This window comes from Lutra lutra, chromosome 18, assembly GCF_902655055.1.
Source record: "Lutra lutra chromosome 18, mLutLut1.2, whole genome shotgun sequence".
NCBI lineage: Eukaryota > Metazoa > Chordata > Mammalia > Carnivora > Mustelidae > Lutra > Lutra lutra.
The window spans coordinates 23,722,337-23,745,750 of NC_062295.1; the positions used below are offsets into that span (position 1 = coordinate 23,722,337).

Consider the following 23,414-nt stretch of genomic DNA (forward strand, 5'->3'; position numbering starts at 1 on the left):
TTGCGTGGAGAATCGACCAGCCCAGCCCGTACTAGTTTATTTTTCACAAGACCTGTTCTAGGGCTTTTAGGCACCACAAGTCTTGTAACATTACTTTGGGGCAGGCTTCGACTTAATCACGAATGGTGAATCGAGTATAGGTAAAACGCGGCACTTTCTGCCGGCCTCAGTCTCCCAATCTGTCATATGGGCATCTTAAACAGCTACCGGCCCAAGGGGGTATAGCGACAGGAAAACCCTCCCCGTATTATGCGCGACGCCAGGCAAACGGCCTGAGTCACCACTGTTGGTTGTATTTTTCCACCTCCTGGGCACCCCTCCCAGCCCGCACGGTTTCGGTGGGTCCTACAGGAAGCGCCCCCGCGACGCTTTACACGCCCTGGCCACGCCCTCTGCGCGCGGCGCATTGGCCCCGCCCACAGCAGGGTCCGCAGATTCGCTAGGTCGGCTCTTCCTCGGAATTACTTGGGCCTCTCTATACTCAGCCGAAAATTCTCATCGTACTCCGAGAGCAGCTTTGGGCCGTAGCCATTTGCCCAGGGCCGGAACTGAGCATCCCCTAAGCTGTGCTACTAAGAAAAATCCCGATAAAGTGGCCAACTCTGCCAACAGGGCTTGGCTAACCGGGCATTAGTTTCTTGACTCCGCCAAGACGGGTGAAGGGAGGCGACAGCGAGGCCAGAACCTGTGGCGAATCTGCAGCCTTCTAGGTCTTTGGCCGCGCGAGGAAGAGGCAGGAAAGAGGAGCGAAGGAGCGCGCATCCCGTCCACCGATTCGCCCCGCCCGCCTGACGAATCTGCGCCTGTTCAACGCACCACTCAAATCTCCCCAGCTCTGGCTGGCCTCCTCCCCTCCGCCCCGCCCCTCTTTCCTCAGGGATTAGTCGCTGCTTCCGTCGCCGCCGATTCGTCAAGGACCCCAGGCCAAAGCAGCTGGATAGTCGTAGTGAAGCCCACTCTCCGGGGAATGCGGCCAATCTCCAGGTTCCCTGGGCCGCACCTTTCGAGCCTTAAAGGGCGCCGGCCGAGGCGAAGCCGCTTTCCTCGGCCCCGTGGATCTCCTGGCGGCACCCATGGCGAAAGTGCGAATATAGACGTTGTGCTCGCTGGGCCTCACGCAGGTGGCGGTGGTGTTTGGTGCGCGCGCCGGGGAGGTGGTGGTGGGGGGGCGCCGCCGCCGCCGCCACCGCTGCGGGGCCGGGTCTCGCGCTGCCGCCGCCGCCGCCTCGCGCCGCTGAGGTGCCGCGCGGGGTGGGGGGAGGGGGAGCCGCTCGCCACGAGCGGGTGAGTGAGGCCTCGCCGCGCGTGCGCGGGGATGGGGGGGGCAGATCGCGCCGGGGCGGGAGGAGAGGGCAGCGGCGCGCGTTCCCCCCACTCCCCCCGCCCGGATTCGGGGCCGAAGCCGGGTCTCGGGCTCGGTCTCGCGGTGTTTCCAACGCCCCGAAGAGGTGCCACCTCTTGGCCAGAGGATCGGGGCGCGGGGACGCGAGCGGGTGTGTGGGAGCGAGAGCCGGGCTTGGCCCGGGCCGCTGGCCGGTGAGGAGGCGGGAGGGGGCGGGGCCTGCCAGGGGGCGGGGGAGGGGTCTTGCTCTGAGGCCAAGTGGGGCGCGCGCTAGGCAGAGCGGGAAGGTAAGGGGGCGCGAGATGGGCCTGGGGGCCTGAGAGGAGAGTTGGGAGGTGGAGAGAGAATGGGGTGTTGTGGTGAAAGAGGGTACTTGGGGGGGAAATCTGGGGGAGCCACGGGTCATGGTGAGGTGTGGAAACTGCGGTGATGAGAGGACCTGAAGTCTGGGCTAGTCGGTGAGGGGCAGCAAGGGAGTCAGGCCTAAGTCCTGAACCCCTTTGCGTATTCCTCTTTCCTAACAGTGTAAATGAGCAAAGATGGATCAGGAAGGTGGGGGAGATGGGCAGAAAGCCCCGAGCTTCCAGTGGCGGAACTACAAGCTCATCGTGGATCCTGCCTTGGACCCTGCCTTGCGCAGGCCTTCTCAAAAGGTGTACCGCTACGATGGAGTCCACTTCAGCGTCAACGTGAGTGCCCCAGGCCTTGCCAACTACAGGGAGCACCGGGCCCCATTCTTCTCTGTTACCTCGGTTCAGCACCCTGAACTTTAATACCCACAGCCTGCCTTCTTAAAAGTGGGCAACCAGAACCCTGCTCTTTTGCATGTGGAGCTCCAGATGTGCTTCCTAGAGCTCAACAGTATGGTTTCACCTGAAGCTGTTTTTCTGTTCCTGCTTTCTTTCCTAGGACTCGAAGTATATACCTGTGGAAGACCTCCAAGACCCCCGTTGCCACGTCAGGTCCAAAAACAGAGACTTTTCCCTCCCAGTCCCCAAGTTTAAGGTAGGTGTCTGCTAGACTCTGGGTGTGGTGGCCCTTGATGGGTGGGTGCGTGTGTGTGGAGGAGCCATCCTGGTAATAAGTCTCGACAGAAGCTAGTAAAAGGGGGAAGGGGCTTTTCTATGACAGATCACAGCCAGATCTTATCATCTCTGAGGCTGTGAGACTGAGTTGTTCTGGAGAAGAGTTGTGTTTCTTTTCTGGAAAGGTATAGGTGAGGTGTTCCAAGTGGGGGTGCTGACTTCTTGAAGGATGAAGTAAAGGCATGTTTAGTTGCTGTACCTGGCACTGTGTACTCCTAGAAGACACATAGCATGACAGTGCCCTGGTGTGGGACCCCAGTTTCTTGTCACAATTGAGCAGAGTGACAAGGCTTGTGTACTCCTAGAAGACACATAGCATGACAGTGCCCTGGTGTGGAACCCCAGTTTCTTGTCACAATTAAGCAGAGTGACAAGGCTAGGGACTCCATCGTTGGAGTCCTTAACCCTCCTTTCGTCACTTGATCCTCCATCTTGTTTTCTCAGAAAATTCCTATTTCCCTGTCTAGGCAGGATACTCATCAGGCCTCGGACTGGCCCTCGAAAACTGATGGTTCTTGGTTTCCTCCACTCTTTCTTTATTCTCCTTCATTTTTAAAGGAGTTATCTGTAAGGTTCTCCCCATTTTTTTTTTTTTTATCACTTTGTATAATCTCTCTGGACAGTCTGTTTCATGCCCATAATTGTGACTTCCAGATTTCTGTTTCCACACAAAATCAGTCTCTTAACTCGAGACTTGTATGCCTGGTAGAGGGACAGCTCCATCTGGAGGCCCCAAAGACATAGCAAACTCAAGAGACTGAAAACAAGTTATCTTTACTCCTTAATCCTGCTTTCCCTTCCATTTCCTTTTTACTGATGAACGGTAACCATCTACTCAGCTGCAGAAACTGGAAACCTGGGAGTCATCCTTTGATTGTTCTCTCCTTTATTACATAATGCGTTACCAAGTCCTGCTGACTTCTTTTCCTAAACCGATCTTTGTTTTATCCTAGTTTCCCTATTTCCATTGCTGTTTTTTTAATGCAGACTCTTATATTCATTTTTCTGGGTTTCATTGCTTCTTTTCTCTTCTCCCATTTCATGTTGCACCCTGCCACGTGTTTCCTTTATTTTATTTTTATATTACTTTCGTTGCCAAGTCCATGTTTTGTGCATTGGCATGTATGGTTATTGATCTGGCCATGCCTCATCTCCTGCCTTCATCGTGTACACCTGTGTTCCACTCTACCGTACATTTTACAGCTCCTATGAAATACCAAGTAATTTTATAGTTCTGTGTCTTACAGTCCTTGTCATCTGGTGAACTCTTGCTACCCAAAAAGCCAATATGAGTGACACCATCTTTATGAATTCTTCCCGACCTCCACTCACCGGGCCTCTGGAAACCCTGTCTACACTTATGTTGACATTTGTGTCTTGTTGTGACTGTGTGTGTCTGTCTTATTGCTTTTTTGAACCGGAATCTTTATTTTTTTTCATCTTTGCATTCCTACTGTTCAGTCCGTGGCAAAAGGTAAACTAGTGAGTTAGTTTCTACAATTAATTTTTTCCACATACGCGTATTTCTCAGTTGTACTTTCTTTTCTTGGTTCTTGTGGTATTCTGTGATAAGAAGGCAGAGCAGAGAGGGGTAAGTCTTGTTGGGGCCCTTTTCCCCGTTTCTTTGCCTGTGTTTCCCGGTCTTCTCTGGACCAAGCTTCCCAAAGGGCAAAGGCACCATGGTCAGTATTGAGACTCAAGACTCCTGTCCTCTCCACAGCTGGATGAGTTCTATATCGGACAGATCCCACTGAAGGAAGTGACTTTCGCGAGGCTGAATGACAATGTGCGGGAGACCTTCCTGAAGGATATGTGCCGAAAGTACGGTGAGGTGGAAGAGGTAGAGATCCTTCTTCACCCCCGTACTCGCAAGCACCTGGGCCTGGCCCGCGTGCTCTTCACTAGCACTCGGGGAGCCAAGGAAACAGTCAAAAACCTCCACCTTACCTCCGTCATGGGCAACATCATCCATGCCCAGCTCGACATCAAAGGTGAGGGCTCTCTTGCCTGCTGCCTAAGGTTGAGCTCCAGCAGAGACTGTACATGCAAATGCCTGTTGGGGCCAGGCACGTGATCAGGTTCATGATTCCTCCGTGAAACTCTTGGGGCCAGGTGTGTTTCTGAAATTAGAATTTTACAGAGGAATTAGGGCTTTTTTTGTGTTTTGCGTGTGTGTGATCTTTGGCAAGGTTGGGTAGCATCTTATAGACTAACACGGAACTGTATTTGTAAGAAAACATACGAAGGGTCACGCTAGGTACGATCAGTACGAGCTGGTAAATCCCCTCAGCTCAGATCAGATTTTGAGGTCAAGTTCCAAAAAGGCTTGGTCTGGAGGTTCTTGGGGTTTTGAAATTTTGAATCGAGAATTTGGAACCTGTACAGAGGACTGAAGCAGCCTGGGGTTCTGTGTGAAGAGGCAGTAGGGAGGAGTGAGGGGCTGGGGAGGACTGTAGAGTAACGTGCCGTCGAAAGGAGGCAGCTGTTAGTTGGCATTAGCCAATTTGCAAGTGGGAATCAGGACTAATATGGCCAAGTACTGTGTTATTATTAAGTCAGAAATCTAGGCTTTTTGTGCATTCTCAGGGTTTTAAATGCTGCAACCCCCTCCCCTAAGTTTCTTAAGAGATTTTGTCAGGCAAGTGAGACAACTGTGGCCTGGATTTAGCCCCCAGGCTGCCATTTTGCAACCTTTAGTTTATAGGATGAAGAGCATGGTAGGATGTAGCATCAGATGATCTGGGTTTGAATTCGTCTGCTACTGACTAACTTTGTGACTTTGTGCAGGTCAATTTTCTTTGAGCCTATAAAATAGGGGTACTGATACTTCTCTTTGCTGGTGATATCCAACTCTGTAAGAGAAGTAGAGGTGTTTGTTTATAAGCTGCAAAGCGCTGTTCGGTATGTCGTTTGTAGTATCATTAGGCAGACACGAGATAGGAGGTCCCAAAGATAGAGGTAACGTAACTGAAGTCCCTGAGCCCAAGACTCCCAAGAAATTGTAGGAAACTTGAGGTCTGAGAAAGAAGTGGGAAAGACAAATCAGGGAGGAGGGGTTTCTCTCTCTCAATCTGATGGTTCCCCTCTTCCTCCCTCCAGGACAACAGCGGATGAAGTACTATGAACTGATAGTCAACGGCTCCTATACCCCTCAGACGGTGCCCACCGGGGGCAAGGCCCTGAGTGAGAAGTTCCAGGGTTCTGGTGCGGCCCCTGAGACGGTAAGTAGCTTGTGGTTGCTGTGGCCCTAGCCACGTGGGCACAGTGCTAGGGTGCCAGGAACAGTATTTGAGAGGTTCTGGATTTCCCTGTTAAGGATAGCAAGAACCAAGAAAAGATGCTGAGATACTTTCAGAAGACAGAAAATTGGGGTTCTTGGTTTGGGGAAGGACAGGTTGTCACATGGTACTTGATCTCTTCTTTTCTCCCTGCTCTACTTCTGCCATTCCAGACTGAATCCCGCCGCCGCTCCTCCTCTGACACGGCTGCCTACCCGGCAGGCACCACTGGTGTGGGCACTCCTGGCAATGGCACCCCTTGCTCCCAGGACACAAGCTTCTCCAGCAGCCGACAAGACACCCCATCTTCCTTTGGCCAATTCACCCCTCAGTCCTCCCAAGGAACCCCTTACACATCTCGGGGTAGCACCCCCTACTCTCAGGACTCTGCCTACTCCAGCAGGTGCAGAGTGAACACCTCTGGGACCCCCAGATTCTGGGAGTTACCACTGGGAAGAAGATACCTGGAGTCTCTCTAAAAGGGAATTGGGAGTCATTTGTCCTGGTTTCTATGTGGCTTCAGCTAACATATCCCTGTCCTCAGGGAACTCACTGTCTAGCTAGAAATCCAAGAGCATTTAGATTTTTCTTTGGGGGCGGTGTCTCGAGGGGCTTCGAGTCCTGAGAACCAGGACTCTAGGGTTTGGTCCTACAGAGCTGAACGCAGCTAACTCCTGCACTTTCTCTCCAGCACCACTTCAACCTCCTTCAAGCCCCGGCGCTCGGAAAACAGCTACCAAGATTCCTTCTCCCGCCGCCACTTCTCCGCATCTTCAGCCCCCACAACCACCTCCACAGCTGTCTCTGCCACGACTGCAGCCACTGCCTCCTCCTCCTCCTCGTCCTCCTCCTCGTTGTCCTCGTCCTCTTCGTCCTCCTCTTCGTCCTCATCCTCTCATTTTCGTGGTACTGACTCTAACTACCCAGCGTATTACGAAAGCTGGAATCGCTACCAACGCCATGCTTCCTACCCTCCCCGCCGGGCGACTCGGGAGGAGCCCACTGGGGCATCTTTTGCTGAAAATGCAGCTGAGCGCTTCCCACCCTCCTACACCTCCTACTTGCCCCCTGAGCCCAGCCGGCCCACTGACCAGGACTACCGGCCTCCTGCCTCAGAAGCCCCACCCCCGGAGCCTCCAGAACCTGGTGGAGGCGGGGGTGGGGGGGGGCCCAGCCCGGAGAGAGAAGAAGCTCGGACCTCCCCCCGCCCAGCTTCACCTGCCCGCTCTGGCTCCCCGGCCCCAGAGACCACCAATGAGAGTGTGCCCTTCGCTCAGCACAGCAGCCTGGATTCCCGCATTGAGATGTTGTTGAAGGAGCAGCGCTCCAAGTTTTCTTTCCTGGCCTCTGACACAGAGGAAGAGGAAGATAACAGCACCGCAGGCCCTGGGTCTAGAGACTCAGGGAGCGAGGTGCCTTCTGGGTCAGGTCACGGTCCCTGCACGCCCCCTCCAGCCCCTGCTAATTTTGAGGATGTAGCACCTACGGGGAGTGGGGAACCCGGGGCTACCCGGGAGTCTCCTAAGGCCAACGGACAGAACCAGGTGAGCTTGGGGTCAGCCAGCAGAGGTGCCTGGGATCCGGGAAGCAGGGTTGGGCTCCTCGAGGGAGGGAAGGGAAGGGAATTAGGCAAGAGAACGGATTTGAGGAAAAGCCCTGGGAATAGACAGAAGCTTTCTGTGACCCTCGTCTGCATCCCTACAGGCTTCTCCATGCTCTTCTGGAGAGGACATGGAGATCTCCGACGATGACAGGGGCGGCTCACCCCCTCCGGCCCCAACACCCCCCCAGCAGCCTCCGCCTCCTCCTCCTCCGCCCCCTCCTCCCCCTCCTTACCTGGCTTCTCTGCCCCTTGGTTATCCTCCCCACCAGCCTGCCTACCTCCTCCCACCACGCCCTGATGGGCCACCACCCCCCGAGTACCCCCCACCTCCTCCGCCACCCCCCCACATTTATGACTTTGTGAACTCCCTAGAGCTCATGGATCGACTTGGGGCTCAGTGGGGAGGGATGCCCATGTCCTTCCAGATGCAGACCCAGATGTTAACTCGGCTTCACCAGCTACGGCAGGGCAAGGGATTGACTGCTGCCTCAGCTGGTCCCCCTGGTGGAGCCTTTGGGGAGGCCTTCCTCCCATTCCCACCCCCCCAAGAGGCAGCCTATGGCTTACCGTATGCTCTGTACACACAAGGGCAAGAAGGCCGAGGGGCCTACTCCCGGGAGGCCTACCACCTGCCTTTGCCCATGGCAGCCGAGCCCCTGCCCTCCTCCTCGGTCTCGGGAGAAGAGGCCCGGCTACCTCCCAGGGAGGAAGCAGAGCTGGCAGAGGGCAAGGCCCTACCATCAGCAGGCACTGTGGGACGTGTGCTGGCCACCCTTGTCCAAGAGATGAAGAGCATTATGCAACGAGACCTCAACCGCAAGATGGTGGAGAATGTGGCCTTTGGAGCCTTTGACCAGTGGTGGGAGAGCAAAGAAGAGAAGGCCAAGGTGAGGGGCAGTGCCTGGGACTTGGGAAACCTTGGGGCTCCGTTGGAGAAAGTAGATTTCTGGTTTATAAGGCCCTTAAATCTCTTGAGTTTCGATCTTCAATGTTTCCGTTTGTAGAGTGGGACTAATAGTAGCTGCTTTGTGAGGTGGGTGGACTAAATGAGCAGACTTTGGAGAAAATGCCTGTACAGGGGCTGGTGCACGGGAGGTGTGGCATAGATCTGTGTCAAATAGAGGAGTGAGTAGATGCATTTCTGTATTCCTGGGACCTGGGAGTAGTTCTCAGGCAGGAGGCAGGAGGGAGCGCCTGGGTTCTGGGGCTCAGTCCCCCTACTGCCTGCAGCCATTCCAGAACGCAGCCAAACAGCAAGCCAAGGAGGAGGATAAAGAGAAGACAAAACTCAAAGAGCCGGGCCTGCTGTCCCTCGTAGACTGGGCCAAGAGTGGGGGTACCACAGGCATCGAGGCCTTCGCCTTTGGATCAGGACTGCGAGGGGCCCTGCGTCTGCCTTCTTTCAAGGTACCTAGAACTGATTTTGCTTCATAGGAGGAAGAGGCTGGGGTGGGGACCTCTCTCCCTAGGGGTAAGTAGTGGGTGGTTGGGAGCCATGAATGTTTGGGTTCAAAACAGGCCCCATCTCTTCCCACTCCCCAGGTGAAGCGAAAAGAGCCTTCAGAAATTTCAGAGGCCAGTGAAGAAAAGAGGCCCCGTCCTTCCACTCCAGCTGAGGAAGATGAAGATGGTGAGTGGGAGGTCAGGTGGGAGCAGAAAGGGGAAGAGGGTGCCAGCTTCTGGTAGGAACGCTGGAAGCAGGGAGAAAGGGGGGGTAGGTGTTGGGCAAGTGGCCAAGTAGAGGTTTTGGTATGGAGTTAAAGCAGTGCTGAGAGGTATGAGAAGCTTAAGACAGGGTTATCCCTGGGTCCTGGTTGTGGTTCTTACCCTGGTGTGCTGGTTGCAATTTCCCGTTTCGTATTTCCCTTGTAACATAGAAATGGTAATTTCAGCATCTAGAATCCTGTGGTGTCAAGGTTAAACATGTCACTTACCTAGGTTTCCCGTCTAATGCTTAAGCTCTTCTCCAACCATCCTTCCAGTTTGCCTTGGTATGAGGTGTTGGTTGGCAGCTTATGTGGCCAGGAAACTTCTTTATTGAGTCCGATTGGCTTCCCTGGAGACCCGTTGGTCTTAGTGCTATTTTCTTGGGGCAGGCGTAGCAAGTCTGCTCCGTCTTCCACCAGACCCAGAAAAGGATGAAAGGTGAAACAGGTGTGGTGTAGTTAAACTACAGAAAATGCTAGGTAGCTCTGGGGTTTTTGTGTTTCTCTGTTGAGCTTCCGCTTCTTGTCTGTAAAATGAGGTCTGTGTTGTGGGACCATCAGAAAGGTCAGCAATGGTGTGTGCAAGGCTCCTTTCAGGCCAGGGGAACGGGAACTGTTGTTGCTGATGGTAAATTCCCTAACTGCCACTCAACTGGGCCTAGACCCTGAGCGAGACAAGGAGGCTGGAGAGCCTGGACGTCCGGGGACCAAGCCCCCGAAGCGAGACGAAGAGCGAAGCAAGACCCAGGGCAAGCACCGCAAGTCCTTTGCTCTGGACAGTGAAGGAGAGGAGGCGTCCCAGGAGTCCTCCTCAGAGAAGGTGAGGGGCCATGGTGCCCACTCCCTGCCAAGAGCCTGCTTCCTGAGTTCCCGTCCCCATAACCACCTCCTCTCTGGGCTGGAGCCCAAATAGCTGTGCCTCCTGGAGGATAGCTGTCTTCTTGTTAGTCCCCATTTGTCCTTTTCTTTAAGGATGAGGAGGAGGATGAGGAAGATGAAGAAGATGAAGAACGTGAAGAAGCCATGGACACTGCAAAGAAGGAGACCGAAGCATCAGATGGTAAGTATAGACAGGACGGTAGAATCCTGCCTTGGGGAAGAAGGGGTTCCACTGCCTGTTGACCCTTCTTTGCTGAGTCCACAGAAACTTCGTGCTGGATGTGTTGGTCTCCTTTGCTCTTCCCCAAAGCAGCTTTGTTTAGTCCTATCTTTTGGAACCCTTGGCCCACTGTAAACAGTAACTGATACCCAGACTGCTCCCTTCTGCTTACTTCCTGTGCTGACACATAGTTCTCTCCTGAAGGGAGGACAGCAGAGCTAACTTACTTTCCCAGCCCCTCAAGATGAGGGGTCTGAGTTCTGTGCTGCCCCCTGATACTACCAGACTGTGCCTTTCTGCCTTTGAGCACTGCTCTTTGAAGGCCCGGCCCCCGAGCTGTGCTTCCTCTCCCCTCAGCTGCCATCACCAGACACAGCTCCACTCAGTTGAAGAGTTCGTCCGTCCACATCCACTGAGTCTGGGCTACATGGTTTAGTCTTGCTTCTCCTTCATTTGTTCAGAGCTAGCTGTTGAGCCCTTACTCAGTACCAGGCCCTGTTCTAGGTATTGGGGACACATCTTTTATGGAACTTGGGATCGGTTGGAGGGGAGGAGGAGACTTGACAAATGAACAAGTAGTAGCGCCTTGGATAGAGATCTGTAGTTTGAAGAAGAGAAACTAGGTTACTGGGGTAGAGAGTAACGGGTGGGGGAGCTGGGGAAAGATGGGCTGTTCTAGATCTCTTGGAGAAGGAGTGCCTCTGAGAAGTGCCATTTCAGCAGAGGCCAGGTGGGGAGAATGATGATCTGAGAGACTGTCTTTTCAGGAAGGTAGAGGGTGGGGTCACCTGCTTTAAGCAGGGAGACTGCCACACATCCACTTGGTCACCACTTTCTGTCCGTTTCACCGCCTCAGTGTCACTGGGACTTGTTGCCTTCTTTGATCCTGCTGGCCTGTCTTAGAAGACTTAATTGTGAGAAGTGAGAAGATTCACTTAGAGTCTTCTGCAGCAGTGTTGACGGATTTCCCTGTCTTTGGTTCATTCCTTCCTCCTCCTCTCCAATCCATTTTCCAGTCTGCAGATGGAATTCTCTTTCCTTCCGCGCACACCTGATCCTGTGACTTCTCTCCATAAAGTCTATTTCTAGCTCTCTATTTTCTAGAAGATGACTCCTCAGCCCGATACTTTGGGCCATTTATAACCTAGCTCCTGTTTATTTGTTCAGCTCCATCTCACCACGCTCCAGACCCATCCCAGGCCGCCACCACCACCATCTATTCTAAATTCATCCACTTGTGTTCCTCAGACACTTCATAATTCTTAACTTCTTATAAAGCCCTTCCAATATATTGGCCATTTCTTGGAGGCATGGAGCATATAATGCTTTGAAAGCTTATTTTACCCTGGAATCCTTTTTATGAGTCTTCTCCAGGCAGCTTCTCTGAGACCCACCTTGGGAAAGTCTTTGGTAGTTAAAGAAGACTGCTTAGCGGTCTCAGGTCTCCCATCTCCCTTCACCTCTGACACCCCCGTTTAGCCCTCATGTCTTCCTAGTGTACTTCTACCTGTCCTCCTTGACTTGAGCATCTACCGCCTGGGGCTCCCTCCCCTGCCTGGATCTTCCAGGCAGAATCCAGGACTTCCCTTTGCCACCTTTACTGGTCTTCCACACTGAAGTTGGTCTCACTGTGAACAATTAGGCTGCTCATCTAACTCCTTGAGGGTTGGACTTCCCAGTACCTGGCACAGAGCCTAACCAATCCGTAGTAGAGAGTCAGTGAATGGACCCATGGCTTGACCAAGTGAGGGGTGTTCCCACCTCGCCTGATTGCCCCTTCTGGATTTCCAGGCGAGGACGGGGAAAGCGATTCGTCCTCCAAATGTTCTCTGTATGCTGACTCAGATGGTGAGAATGACAGCACGTCGGACTCCGAGAGCAGCAGCTCATCCAGCTCCTCATCTTCCTCGTCTTCCTCCTCATCATCGTCATCCTCATCATCATCTGAGTCCTCCTCAGAAGAGGAAGAGGAAGAGGAGCAGCCGGCAACCATACCCTCAGCATCACCTCCCCCCAGAGATGTCCCCGCACCCCCGCCAGCACCCGTGGAAGAGCCCGAGCCCGAGCGGGTAGCGGGCTCCCCAGCCACGCCCCTCCCTGAACAGGAGAAGTCTCCAGCAAGACCTGCAGGTGGGTGGTGCCGAGCGGGTGATTTGGTCTTTGTTTATGTTTGTATCTGTCTTTGTGAGAAGAGCGGGTCCGCATTTGTGAACGATGTGCCAGTGTGTGACTTTGTTTGAAAGCATACAAGGTGGCCGGAAGTCATCATCTCCTGCCCGTCTTCCCTTGGAGACGTTTATGGCCATATTCAAACCGTGTTGCTGGGAGCGGCTCGCAGAGCCGGAGCAGGGTGTCTGGCTAATACGGACAGCGGTGGTCTCTTTCAGCCTCCCCCCTGCCCCCGCCCAGCCCCCTGCCCACCCCAGAATGGTCTCTAAATTAAGTAAGGAGAAAATTCCCAATTTAACAAGTTCTTCCTATTAATTTTTCTTGAGCTTCTGCCTTAATGTGTTGTGTACTTACAGGCAATTAAATGGACAGATAGGTAGAAGACAGCTTGAACAGTATTGGCTCGGAAGCTAATTTCACCTTGCTTTGCCTTATGGATTTGTACGTTTGATTGTTCCTTTATAGCACGGACACCTAACTTACGTTCTGAGTGACGTGTTCTGAGTGGAGTTTACTTACTGACCCTTGAACGATGCCGGGGCTTGGGGCGCCGGCCCCCTGTGCAGTTGAAAATCCACCAGTAACTTTTGACTCCCCAAAAACTTAACTGTTAATAGTCTACGGTTGACCAGAAGTCTTACTGATGATGCAAATAGTTAACACATTTTCTGCACATTATATGTACCGTGTACTGTATTCTTGCGAGAGAGTAAGCAAGAGAAAAAAAAATTTTTTTTGAGAAAAAAATTTTTTTTTTTTTTTAAAGATTTCATTTATTTATTTGACAGACAGAGATCACAAGTAGGCAGAGAGGCAGGCAGAGAAAGAGAGGAAGGGAAGCAGGCTCCCCGCTGAGCAGAGAGCCCGATGCGGGGCTCGATCCCAGGACCCTGGGATCATGACCTGAGCTGAAGGCAGCGGCTTTAACCCACTGAGCCACCCAGGCGCCCCGAGAAAAAAAAATTTTTTAAGTCATAAGGAAGTTAATATTTATTATACTCTACCATATTTCCCAGAAAAAGAATGTGTATAAGTAGCCCCGCACAGTTCGAACCTGTGTTGTTCTAGGGTTGTCTGTATTTTAGGGCAGCTGCGGGGGGTACAGCAGTAGGCACGAAGGACCCTGTTCTCACCCTCCCGAAGCTTATGGTCTAGAGACAGTTTAGTTGAGTAATAAATATCTCGGAAAATCTGTGATAACAAGCTGATAAGCCCCATGAGAGAAAAGTACAGGGCACTCGGAGAACCTGAGCACATCTGTGGGCATGTCTTTGCTGGTGTTTTCTGCTGAAGTGTTCTTGGGCTGCAATCAAGGCAGAGCAGGCAGCCAGGCTTGGTTAACATGTGCAAAAGCCCTGAGGGCGGAGGAAATAGCATGTCAGAAAACATAAAACAAACCTTTTGGATGGTGGGGAGTGAGGGGAAACTGGAATGACTGAAACTGGAGAGGTGAGCAAGGACTGGGCTGCAGAAAAGGAGTCGCTCCATTAGGAATTTGGTCTTTATCTTGAGGGCAATGGAATGCCATCAAAGGAGTGACGCGATCTTATTTGTGTTTTGAAAAGATGCGGTACAGAGAGAACTAGGAGAGGGGCCAGAGTCTGTGTTACGGTTAGTAAGTAAGGCAAGCGACGGTGGTAGCTTGGACTAGGATGTTGTTAGGATGGCATGAATAAGGCAGTTTTCAAGATAGGCTGTGTACTCGCATTGGCCTTCTAGACCTCTCTCTCAAATGTTATCGAGAATCTGTGATCTGAGATAAACAGTGACCACATAAAGACCTCCCGGCGCTTTTGGACTCTGCTCTGGTGTAGACCTCATGAGAGATGTTGAGGGTCTCATTAATCTGAGATGCCTCTCCCGGCATTTCCTGAGCCCATTGGTAACAGAAGAGCTGGTGATCAGAGGGTGTCACTGTCAGTGGGGTAGGTAGAAAGAGTGGGGCACGGTCAGTTTTGCATTTCTCCAGAAAGATCATCCTGGTAGGACGGGGGGTGCGGGGATTTGGAAGAGTGAGGAAGGAGGTAGGGTGACCCACGTGAGGGCTGGAAGAGATGCAGGTAAGTGAAGGGCGTCAACCAGAGCAGCGTTGTTTATAGCGAGGTGCGAGGAATAGAAGTGCAGATGAGGATTTGAGAGAAGTGGAGGAGGTGAACCACTTGGTTAAACAACTTTCCAGGAAAGGGAAGAGAAGACAGAGAACCGACATTAGGAAGAAAGCTCATGTGCTTCCTTGGGCTTGACTTTGGTATGCCTTTGGGACCTCCAGGTAAGAAACATCCAACAGGCAGTTGGATCACTAGATCTGAGGGCCTGGAGAGAGCAGTAGGCTAGAAACGAGGTAGATATTTGAGAGTAGTGCAGGTGTGGGTGTGAGTGCACTTAAACACACTGGAACAACGTGTGCACCGAGAGAAGGGGCCAGCGCCTTCCGGTCCTGTGAGAGATTGGTGGGCAAAGGGGAGCTGGGGGAGGCCCAGTAGGAGCTGTCGGCGAGATGGGAAGGAAACGTGGCAGCTTGGTTTTCCAAAGGAGGGAGTGGTGTGTATCAGCAGGCCGAAGGAGAGGTTGTCAGATAGGAAGAGCTTCCGTTGGATTTGGCAGTTAGGGGGTCACTGGTGACCTTATCACTTTCAGTAGAGTGGGTCAGACTGGAGCCAAGTTATGGGGTGTTAAAGGAGTGAGGGCAGGTGACAGAGATAACCAGTCTTCTGGAAGGGTAGACTACTCTGTGAAGAAGAGTCGAGAAGCTGTGATGAGTGGTATTAGCAAACATTTCTGGAGTGCTTCGGGTGCGCCAGGGTCTCAGCCTAGCACCCTGCGGATTTGCTTCCTCATGCAGGATGCACACCGTCTCTTACTCCCACTTTCCAGATGAGGACTTTGAGGCTTAGTGAGATGCTTGAGGTCATCTAGCTGGGAACAGAGAAACAAAAGAGAATGCAGGGTTGGTGGAGGGTTAGTTTTTCAAAAACTAAAAAGGTGAGACTTAAGCATGTAGATTCAGGGCCGGAAGAGGGGCAGGTAGACAGGCCAGGAAAGAGCGCTGCACCTGTTGGGGTGGCCTTCCTGGGAGTGGGTGGGTGCATCTTGGCCTGACTCACATGCACCCATAATTGGGGAGGCAGAGAGATGTGGGCTTTCATGCCCAAGGACCCCCCATTTCACCCTGCAGTAGGAAGAAAGGGCATTTTCTGAGCACAAGGGAATGGGTGGAGGAGTAGCCTTGGGGAAGGAAGGAGAACAGGAAATGAGGATGAAAATGGACAAGGCTCGCGACTCAGATGCCTTGCTAAGACTGAGAGTCAAGGGTAAAGGAGGAGAAAACGCAGGTGTTTGGGCAAAGTCAGGGTTGGGGGTCTCCAAGGTGGCGGAAGTGGCTGAAGGCTGTGGAAGGTGCTGTGAAAGAAGACAGTGAGGGCCCTGCAGGCAGGCACAGGAAGGAAAGCCGTTCATTTAGGAGAAGGGTGACAGGGTACGGGGAGCTAGAAGGTGGGAAATGGAACAGGTGTGGTGGGTGAGCTGAAAGGACCTGAGGAGTTGTGACCAGAGGGGTGGGTGCCAGAGGTGTAAGGGTCCCAGGCAGGGCCATTCCAGGGGTTACAAAGGTCATGTGTGCGAGTGGGGAAGGCTAGCTGAGAATGAGTGAAGGAAAGCACTGGAGGAGGGAGAATGGGGAGAACAGTCCCTGGGGTAGATGACAGAGTTGGGAGAGGAGGAGAAAGTTAAGGCAAGTCCCTTGGCTTTTAGAGAACAGTGGGTTTGTTCGAGTTCCAAGGATGAGCTGGATAGACGGTATGTGGCCCCATGTCAAGAGAGGGCTTGTCTGGTGAAACCCAAAGATGGGACCTGGATACCTCTGGGACTTGCTATTCTTCTGTCTTCCAGTCTGATTGATTCCTCTCGTCTGATTCATCCTGTAGATGGGTTTCCCCTTCTTCTGCTCACCCCTACGGAGAAAGCCACTCCTGTCGTAGGTCCTTATTCTCAGGGAAGTTTCTGGTTGGCCCAGCTTGGGTCAGGTAGTCATCAGTTAATGTTGGCTGGGGGCACAGAGTGGGACAGGTCATGTTATGGAAACCTTGGCTTCTGGGAGTTGTATCGACTGGGCAGGTTTCTTTCAGAATAAGAAGCAAAGGAGAAATCTGCGTGAAGAAGCTGAGCAAGGAGGGGAATTCGTTCTCCTCAAGAGCCAGGCTTCCAGAGGGCTCATTGGCTCAGTTGGGGTGATAGGTCAAAGGCAGAGCTGCCCCAAAACAGGAGAAGAAACAGGGAGACTTGGAGAAACTGGAGAGCCTGGGATGAGCACCCGGGACCTCACTAGCTTCGGAGTGGCTCACTGCTGGCTGAGACTCCCCGCTGCTGTCCGGAGGCTCAGGAGCCAGCAGGCTGAGGGCCTTGCTCGGGGTACCTGGCTGGGGCACGTCTCCTGAGGTCATGGACACAGGTTGATCACTGCCTGCTTGGGTCAGGCCCGGAGCTGGCTGCCCTTTAGCTCTGGGACGGGGCCAGACAGGAAACTGCTGAGTCCCACAGCGTGGCCCACCCACAGGGGTGGCCAGGACAGCGTAGGACAGTTGAAGAGAGCTCGAAATTCAGCCCAGGCTGCCTGGGTACAGACCCTGTTCTGGCATTTGCAAGCTATATGACCTTGGGCCAGTTATTAACCCCTCTCTGCCTCAGTTTTCTTACTGGTAAGCGGGGTTCAGTAATAGTGCCCACCTCACACGGTGGTTGTGGGGAATGAAGGGAGTAGTTAGCATACGTGAAAGTCTTGGATTGATGCTTGATACAAAATACTAGTGGTCAGTCGGCCGCCACCCTGAAGCCTGGCACTTAAGAAACCCTGGCCTTCTGGTTCTGAGAGGAAGTTATTACCAGCGTCTCGAGAAGTTGGGGTAACCTTCACAAAGATGGCATTGAGCTGAAAGCCACATGTGAGCTTACCCAGTAGGCAGGAGGGGAGAGGGAGGTTTGAAAGGCTGTGCCTGTTCCGGTGGCCAAAACCTAGGGGCAGAGAGGGTCAGTCCGCAAGACAGGGTCTGCCCCAGGAACTAGGCGGTGTCCGTCTCAAGCTGTATTTAGAGCCCCGCACTCAGCAGCAGACTTGGGGGTCCCAGCAGAGGGAGGATGTGCTTCCTATCTGGGGGGCTGGAGAGAGAGCCCCACCTGATCAAGATGGTGTGTCCCTTCCCCAGGCTGTCCCCCATCCTTGGGGGACCTTCACCCTTAGCTTCTTTAGGGGAGTCTTCCTGAGCCCTCCCCACTTTGGCAAACCCTCCCGCCACTTGGCAGGTGGTGGGAAGGAAACATTTTGCTCAGTGTTTTACACTGCTTATGTTGTTATCTTTTTCACATCACTAAACAGAGAACATTGTTTGTAGTTGAAATAACGGATACTTTAAATCAGAGAGGGTTAATTGCACTTTAATTCAGAGAGGGTTAATCGCGTGCCCATCACTCAGTGTGACTGGTAGAAATTGTCTCGGCCTGGGTGCCTAGTCCTTGCACGTAGTTCAGTCATGGTAAAAAGGTTAGAGCCTAAGCGTTTGTTTCTCTAGAGCCCCCGTCCCGACTCTCCACAGTTTGGGCTATACATTTGTTTCCTGTCATTGTCCCCATTGGACTGTAAGCTCTGTGAGGGTTTTGAAAGTGTCCACTCGACTTGTTTGGCCCATGCCTGACACAGAGCTGGTGCTCAGTGAATGTTTGTCAAATATATGAATGAACAGGTGCATAATCCCCTCCTGCCAAGGGAGCCCACCGTGCCGAGGACCTCGCAGCTGGGAAGCAGCTCTGTTGGCTGAGTGGCTCTGTTGGCGGCGGCCCGAAGCAGAGGAGAGCCAGCAGCCTGGCTGCGGCCTCCCCGGTGAGACTGGCCGGTGCCCTGCCTGCCAGGAGTCTTCTCTGATCACATTGGCCCAAGTCACTGACCCTCTTCCTTCTTCCTGTGTGCTTCCTTCCCCAGGTTCCACCGAGGAGCCACCTCCCAGTGTGCCGCAGCCACCCACCGAGCCGCCGGTGGGAGCCCCGGCCCCGGCCCCCCGCCCAGACGAGCGCCCCTCCTCTCCTATCCCCCTCCTGCCCCCACCTAAGAAACGCCGGAAAACTGTCTCCTTCTCTGCCCTGGAGGAGGTACCGGCCCCCGAGCCACCCCCCGTCACCCCGGCACAGATCAAGTGTCCCGGCCCTGCCTCCCGCAAAGCCCCCCGGGCTGCAGAGCGGACCATTCGAAACCTGCCCCTGGACCATGCGTCTCTGGTCAAGAGCTGGCCCGAGGAGGTGTCCCGGGCAGGGCGGGGTCGCACTGGAGGCCGTGGCCGCTCTGCCGACGAGGAGGAGGCAGAGCCAGCGACAGAAGTGGACCTGGCGGTGCTGGCCGACCTGGCCCTGACCCCAGCCCGTCGCGGGCTGCCTGCCCTGCCTCCTGGTGACGACTCGGAGGCCACTGAGACATCGGACGAGGCCGACCGCCCAGGCCCCCTGCTCAGCCACATCCTCCTGGAGCACAACTACGCCTTGGCCGTCAAGCCGCCGCCCTCCACCCCGGCCCCTCGGCCCCTGGAGCCGCTTCCTGCCCCTGCGGCCCTCTTCAGCTCCCCAGCAGATGAAGTCCTGGAGGCCCCTGAGGTGGTGGTGGCCGAGGCGGAGGAGCCAAAGCAGCCGCCGCCACCGCTACAGCAGCAGCAGCAGCAGCAGCAGCAGGAGGAGGAGGAGGAGGAGGAGGAGGAGTCCGAGTCTTCAGAAAGCAGCAGCAGCAGCAGCAGCGGTGGGGAGGGTGCGGTGCGGCGGCGCAGCCTCCGCTCCCATGCCCGGCGCAGGCGGCCCCCGCCACCGCCCCCGCCCCCGCCACCCCCCACCTTTGAGCCCCGAAGCGAGTTTGAGCAGATGACCATCTTGTATGACATTTGGAACTCGGGCCTGGACTTAGAGGACATGGGCTACCTACGGCTCACGTATGAGCGGCTGCTGCAGCAGACGAGCGGGGCTGACTGGCTTAACGACACCCACTGGGTCCATCACACCAATATCCTGGGCCCTAGAGGCCGGCCTGCTCTGGACAGGAGGGCAGGCCCCGGGGATGGGGACAGGCTTCCCTGGGGTCGCACAGCTGGGCAGTGGCCCCCTCAGATTGTAGCTAGTCTCTGGTTTATTCTGCTCCCTGTCCAGCGCTCTCTGTTACACTCAGCCTGGGTATCTCTCATCTGGCCCCCAGGCCATTCTTTTCTTTCTGCCTCCTGCCCCTTCTCTGCCTTCCAGGGTTTTTCTGGCAGAAAAGGTAAGGTCTCAGACTTCCTTCTCTCCATCTTCTGTTCTGCTCACACTAAATAATGCTTGGGACCTCCAGCTAAGGTCAGTCACCCTTTCCTTAGGCTGGGACTGGGAGGATAGAAGGGAGAGGGCCCCGGGGATCTGGCCAGTGAGGAACCCGTTTTCTTCCTTAACACCCTGCACTCACCAACCTGAGCACTCCGAAACGCAAGCGGCGGCCCCAGGACGGGCCCCGCGAGCACCAGACAGGCTCAGCCCGCAGCGAAGGCTATTACCCCATCAGTAAGAAGGAAAAGGACAGGTACCTGGATGTGTGCCCTGTTTCGGCCCGGCAGCTGGAAGGAGCAGACACTCAGGTAAGACTCTGCCCTGGTACCTGGCCCCCTGGCGTCTCTTCCCACGGTCCTGCTGTCACTTACCCCAACTCCCTGCCATGCCTCCCAGGGGACTAACCGCGTGCTTTCGGAGCGCCGGTCTGAGCAACGGCGGCTGCTGAGCGCCATTGGCACCTCTGCCATCATGGACAGTGACCTGCTGAAGCTGAACCAGCTCAAGGTGAGGAGGCGGGACTCGGGAAGAGAGGCTCAGAGGGAGGGCAGCATCACAAAGTCTCTTGGCCTCTTGGGGGGGGGTGTTGAGGTGAGGGGCCAAAAGGACGCTCCTCCCCCCGGAGGACAGCAGCCAAGGCACTGAGCGGCACAGTCTGCCTTCCACCCTCTAGTTCCGGAAGAAGAAGCTCCGGTTCGGCCGGAGCCGGATCCATGAGTGGGGTCTGTTTGCCATGGAGCCCATTGCAGCCGACGAGATGGTCATCGAGTATGTGGGTCAGAACATCCGCCAGGTGAGGCCCTGTACCCAGCCCCCGGTCAGATGGCAGCACGGGATGCTGGCATGAGAACCACCTCATCTCTGGGTAAAGCCCCATGTGACCTCCCAGTTCCAAGACGTAGTTGGTGAAACCTGCCTCTTTGTGTTTCCTCCCTTCCATCAACAGTAAGGGGTGCTCCTAAACTAGATGGTAATGATCCAGCAAGCAAGACCAGTGCTCTCTCTGGTTTTAAGGGCCTCATACAGTTCAGTGGGGGGAATTGCAGTTGCCATGAAAGATGGCATTCGGTCGATCAGGAAGGGGAAGTTCGGGGAGGCAGTGGCAGTGGGCACACAGTGATGTGGAAGCCAAGAGCTGAAGGATGATGAACTCCCAGACTCAGATGAGGGGTAGAGTGCTCCCAGTTGCCAGACAGCATGTGCAAAGGCCTGGAGACAGGATAGTCTTAGGTGGGCAAGGACGTCATTATGGCTAGTTCAAAAAACCAGGGCCAGCGGCCACAATGGAAGCTCCAAAGAGGCCAGTGGAGGCTGGATTCCATGGATCTTAGGAGCCATGTGGGTGACCTGGGGCCAGCAGTAAGGGGAGGGAGGCTGTGGCGAAGCACCCCCCCATAACAGGCTTCCCAGTCTGTAGGCCCCTTCCAGCTACAGCGTGAGGGGACAGCTAGAGGCGAAGACCGGCGGGGGCGCTATCGCAGAGATCCCATAGAGGCCCAGGTGGCCCAGACTAGGCAATTGCAGCCAATAGGAGTCTGTGGGTCCAAGGCAGCTGGCTGGACTGGACAGTAAGTTGGCTCTGGCAAGTAGGGAAGTGGGGAGGAGGTCATTTCTCAGTGCTGCTTGGAGCAGCTCAGGCTGCCAATGAGGTGGGGAGTGAGGAGGAGGAGCAGCTGTGTGGCCACGAGGAGCTCCGTTCAGGACCCGTGAAGTTGCCGGGCCCTGGGGACACCTAGAGGATGACACCCAGCAGCACCACCGAGGTGGATTTTGGCTGGAGATGGAAGTTTGGGAGGAGTCCCCAGCCCTTATCTGGCAGCTGAAGCGCTGGAAGAGAGTGAGGTCACCCAAGGAGAGAGCACAGAGGGCCGAGCGTCCCATTTTCTGGGAAAAAGGAATCACTCCTTGCACAAGACTGTGGGCCCTGAAGGTGGCGAGTGGCAGCCCATGGATGCCTGTTTGGGGGAGAGAGGGTCCTGGGAGAAGAGATGGACGGGGTTCAGCCTCTGAAATGGCCATGCTGTCTCGGGAACTGGCCTGGCCCCACCGTAGACCGGGAGCCCCACTGGGGGCCAGGCAGGGGCTGCGGCTCCTGCCCACTGAGCCCTGCAGACTTCCCTCTGGGAGATGCAGAAGGGCAGCCAGAGGTGTCGGGGATGGGGAGACCCTATGAACGGGGGCTCCTGGAGCAGACGGTCAGCACCTTGGGTTGGTGGGAGCCAGGAGGAGAGATGCAGGTCCAGGACAGGCCGATGTGGCCCCCAGGGGTGGTAGTCGGATAACTGGGGCCCCTTCACGGGGACTGCTGGGGCAAGGCGTGGTCTGGCAGGAAGCCGACCGCGGCAGCACCCTGTTCTGCCAGATGGTAGCCGACATGAGGGAGAAGCGCTACGTGCAGGAGGGCATCGGCAGCAGCTACCTGTTCCGGGTGGACCACGACACCATCATCGATGCCACCAAGTGCGGCAACCTGGCGAGGTTCATCAACCACTGCTGCACGGTGCGCGTGGTGGTGGGGGGGGGATGGGGGCCTGGAGGGAGGATCTGCAGGGGCGGTGGGGGCAGCCCAGGGCAGGGGCTGCCGCTCACTCCGCCTTCCCTCCTGCAGCCCAACTGCTATGCCAAGGTGATCACCATCGAATCCCAGAAGAAGATTGTGATTTACTCCAAGCAGCCCATCGGTGTGGATGAGGAGATCACCTACGACTACAAGTTCCCACTGGAGGACAACAAGATCCCCTGTCTGTGCGGCACCGAGAGCTGCCGCGGCTCCCTCAACTGAGGTGGGGCAGGACTGGTGCCCGCGCCCCTATTTATTCCCCGTGGTGCCCTGAGCTCCCTGCGCCCCAGCCTTAGCGGGTTCTGCAGGCCCCACCTACCCCTGTCTCGAGATACGGGGTTGGGGGGCCCCAAGCCCAGCGAGGGAGCCTCAGTCCCTTGAGGCAGCTTCTGCCTCCCCCATCGCCCCCACCCACCTACCCCCTAACTTTTTTTTCTTTGCGGAGAAGAAGCTGTAAATGTTTTGTAGCTGCCAGCAGCTGTTTCCTGTGGAAACCTGGGGTGCCGGCCTGTACAGATCTTGTTCTTGGGGGGCTGCATAGCCCCCTTGCTTTGTGTTAATGGGGACTTCCCCTGTGTGCCCTGCGTGCACCCCTCCCCAGTTTAGGGGTCTCTAGGGGCAGTGGCCATGTTCTCCCCCTGGGGGGGGCCCTGTGCCCCCAGTCCTAGGGACTCCGTGCCTGGAACCCTGCCTCATCTTCTGTTCCTGCCAGACCCTGTGGGTCACCCTCCCACCCTGGCGTCTGGAAGCTCCTGCTCCGCCAGGCCAGGATGGTGGGAGGCGGGCCCTTCCTGTTGGGCTGGATTGTACATATGTTAATAGCGCAAACCCAACGCCACATTTTTATAATTGTGATTAAACTTTATTGTACAAAAGTGCTTGGTCAGTATCTTTGGGGAAGAGTAGGTGGGGGATGGGGGTTTAAAGACAGGGGACTGGTCAAACGAAGAGAGAGGAAACGGATGGACCGAAGTTTGGGGTGGGCAGACGTACGGACTCAACCCCTTAGGCTGGAATAGTCATCCAGAAATCCCCCACCAAGGTCAGCCAGAGCTGGGCCAAGGTTGGCATCCCCTTCCCTTCCCAGAACCGCAGCTGCTGCTGGGCTTCTGGCATCCTGGGAAATCCAGCCAAAGGGGAGGACTGATGTCATGCAGTGGGAATGAGGTCATCGCACCTGCTCCATCCTCAGTGCCCACCCCACAGGTTCCAGCTTCCCCAGCCCTGTTCCTCAAGTTTTTTTTTTGCTGGA

General features: G+C 55.0%; 1 protein-coding gene across 5 annotated transcripts; it reads left to right on the plus strand.

Annotated features, from left to right (window-relative positions):
• Positions 1 to 414: 414 nt before the first annotated feature.
• On the plus strand, positions 415 to 23,037 carry SETD1A (SET domain containing 1A, histone lysine methyltransferase). Of its 5 annotated transcripts, none has more exons than XM_047714513.1 (19): positions 415 to 1,121; positions 1,867 to 2,031; positions 2,252 to 2,347; positions 4,148 to 4,418; positions 5,527 to 5,648; positions 5,879 to 6,108; positions 6,397 to 7,249; positions 7,410 to 8,195; positions 8,539 to 8,715; positions 8,851 to 8,938; positions 9,677 to 9,834; positions 9,987 to 10,074; positions 11,905 to 12,243; positions 18,251 to 19,309; positions 19,738 to 19,910; positions 19,999 to 20,109; positions 20,276 to 20,395; positions 21,965 to 22,102; positions 22,211 to 23,037. In XM_047714513.1, exons 2-19 carry the CDS (start codon positions 1,882 to 1,884, stop codon positions 22,382 to 22,384), a joined length of 5,133 nt encoding a protein of 1,710 aa, XP_047570469.1. In that variant the 5' UTR covers positions 415 to 1,121; positions 1,867 to 1,881; the 3' UTR covers positions 22,385 to 23,037. The 5 variants fall into 5 exon arrangements, with proteins under 5 accessions (XP_047570469.1, XP_047570473.1, XP_047570470.1 ...); XM_047714517.1 differs by having other exon boundaries at positions 11,959 to 12,243; XM_047714514.1 differs by having other exon boundaries at positions 415 to 1,082.
• The last annotated feature ends 377 nt before the right edge of the window (positions 23,038 to 23,414 follow it).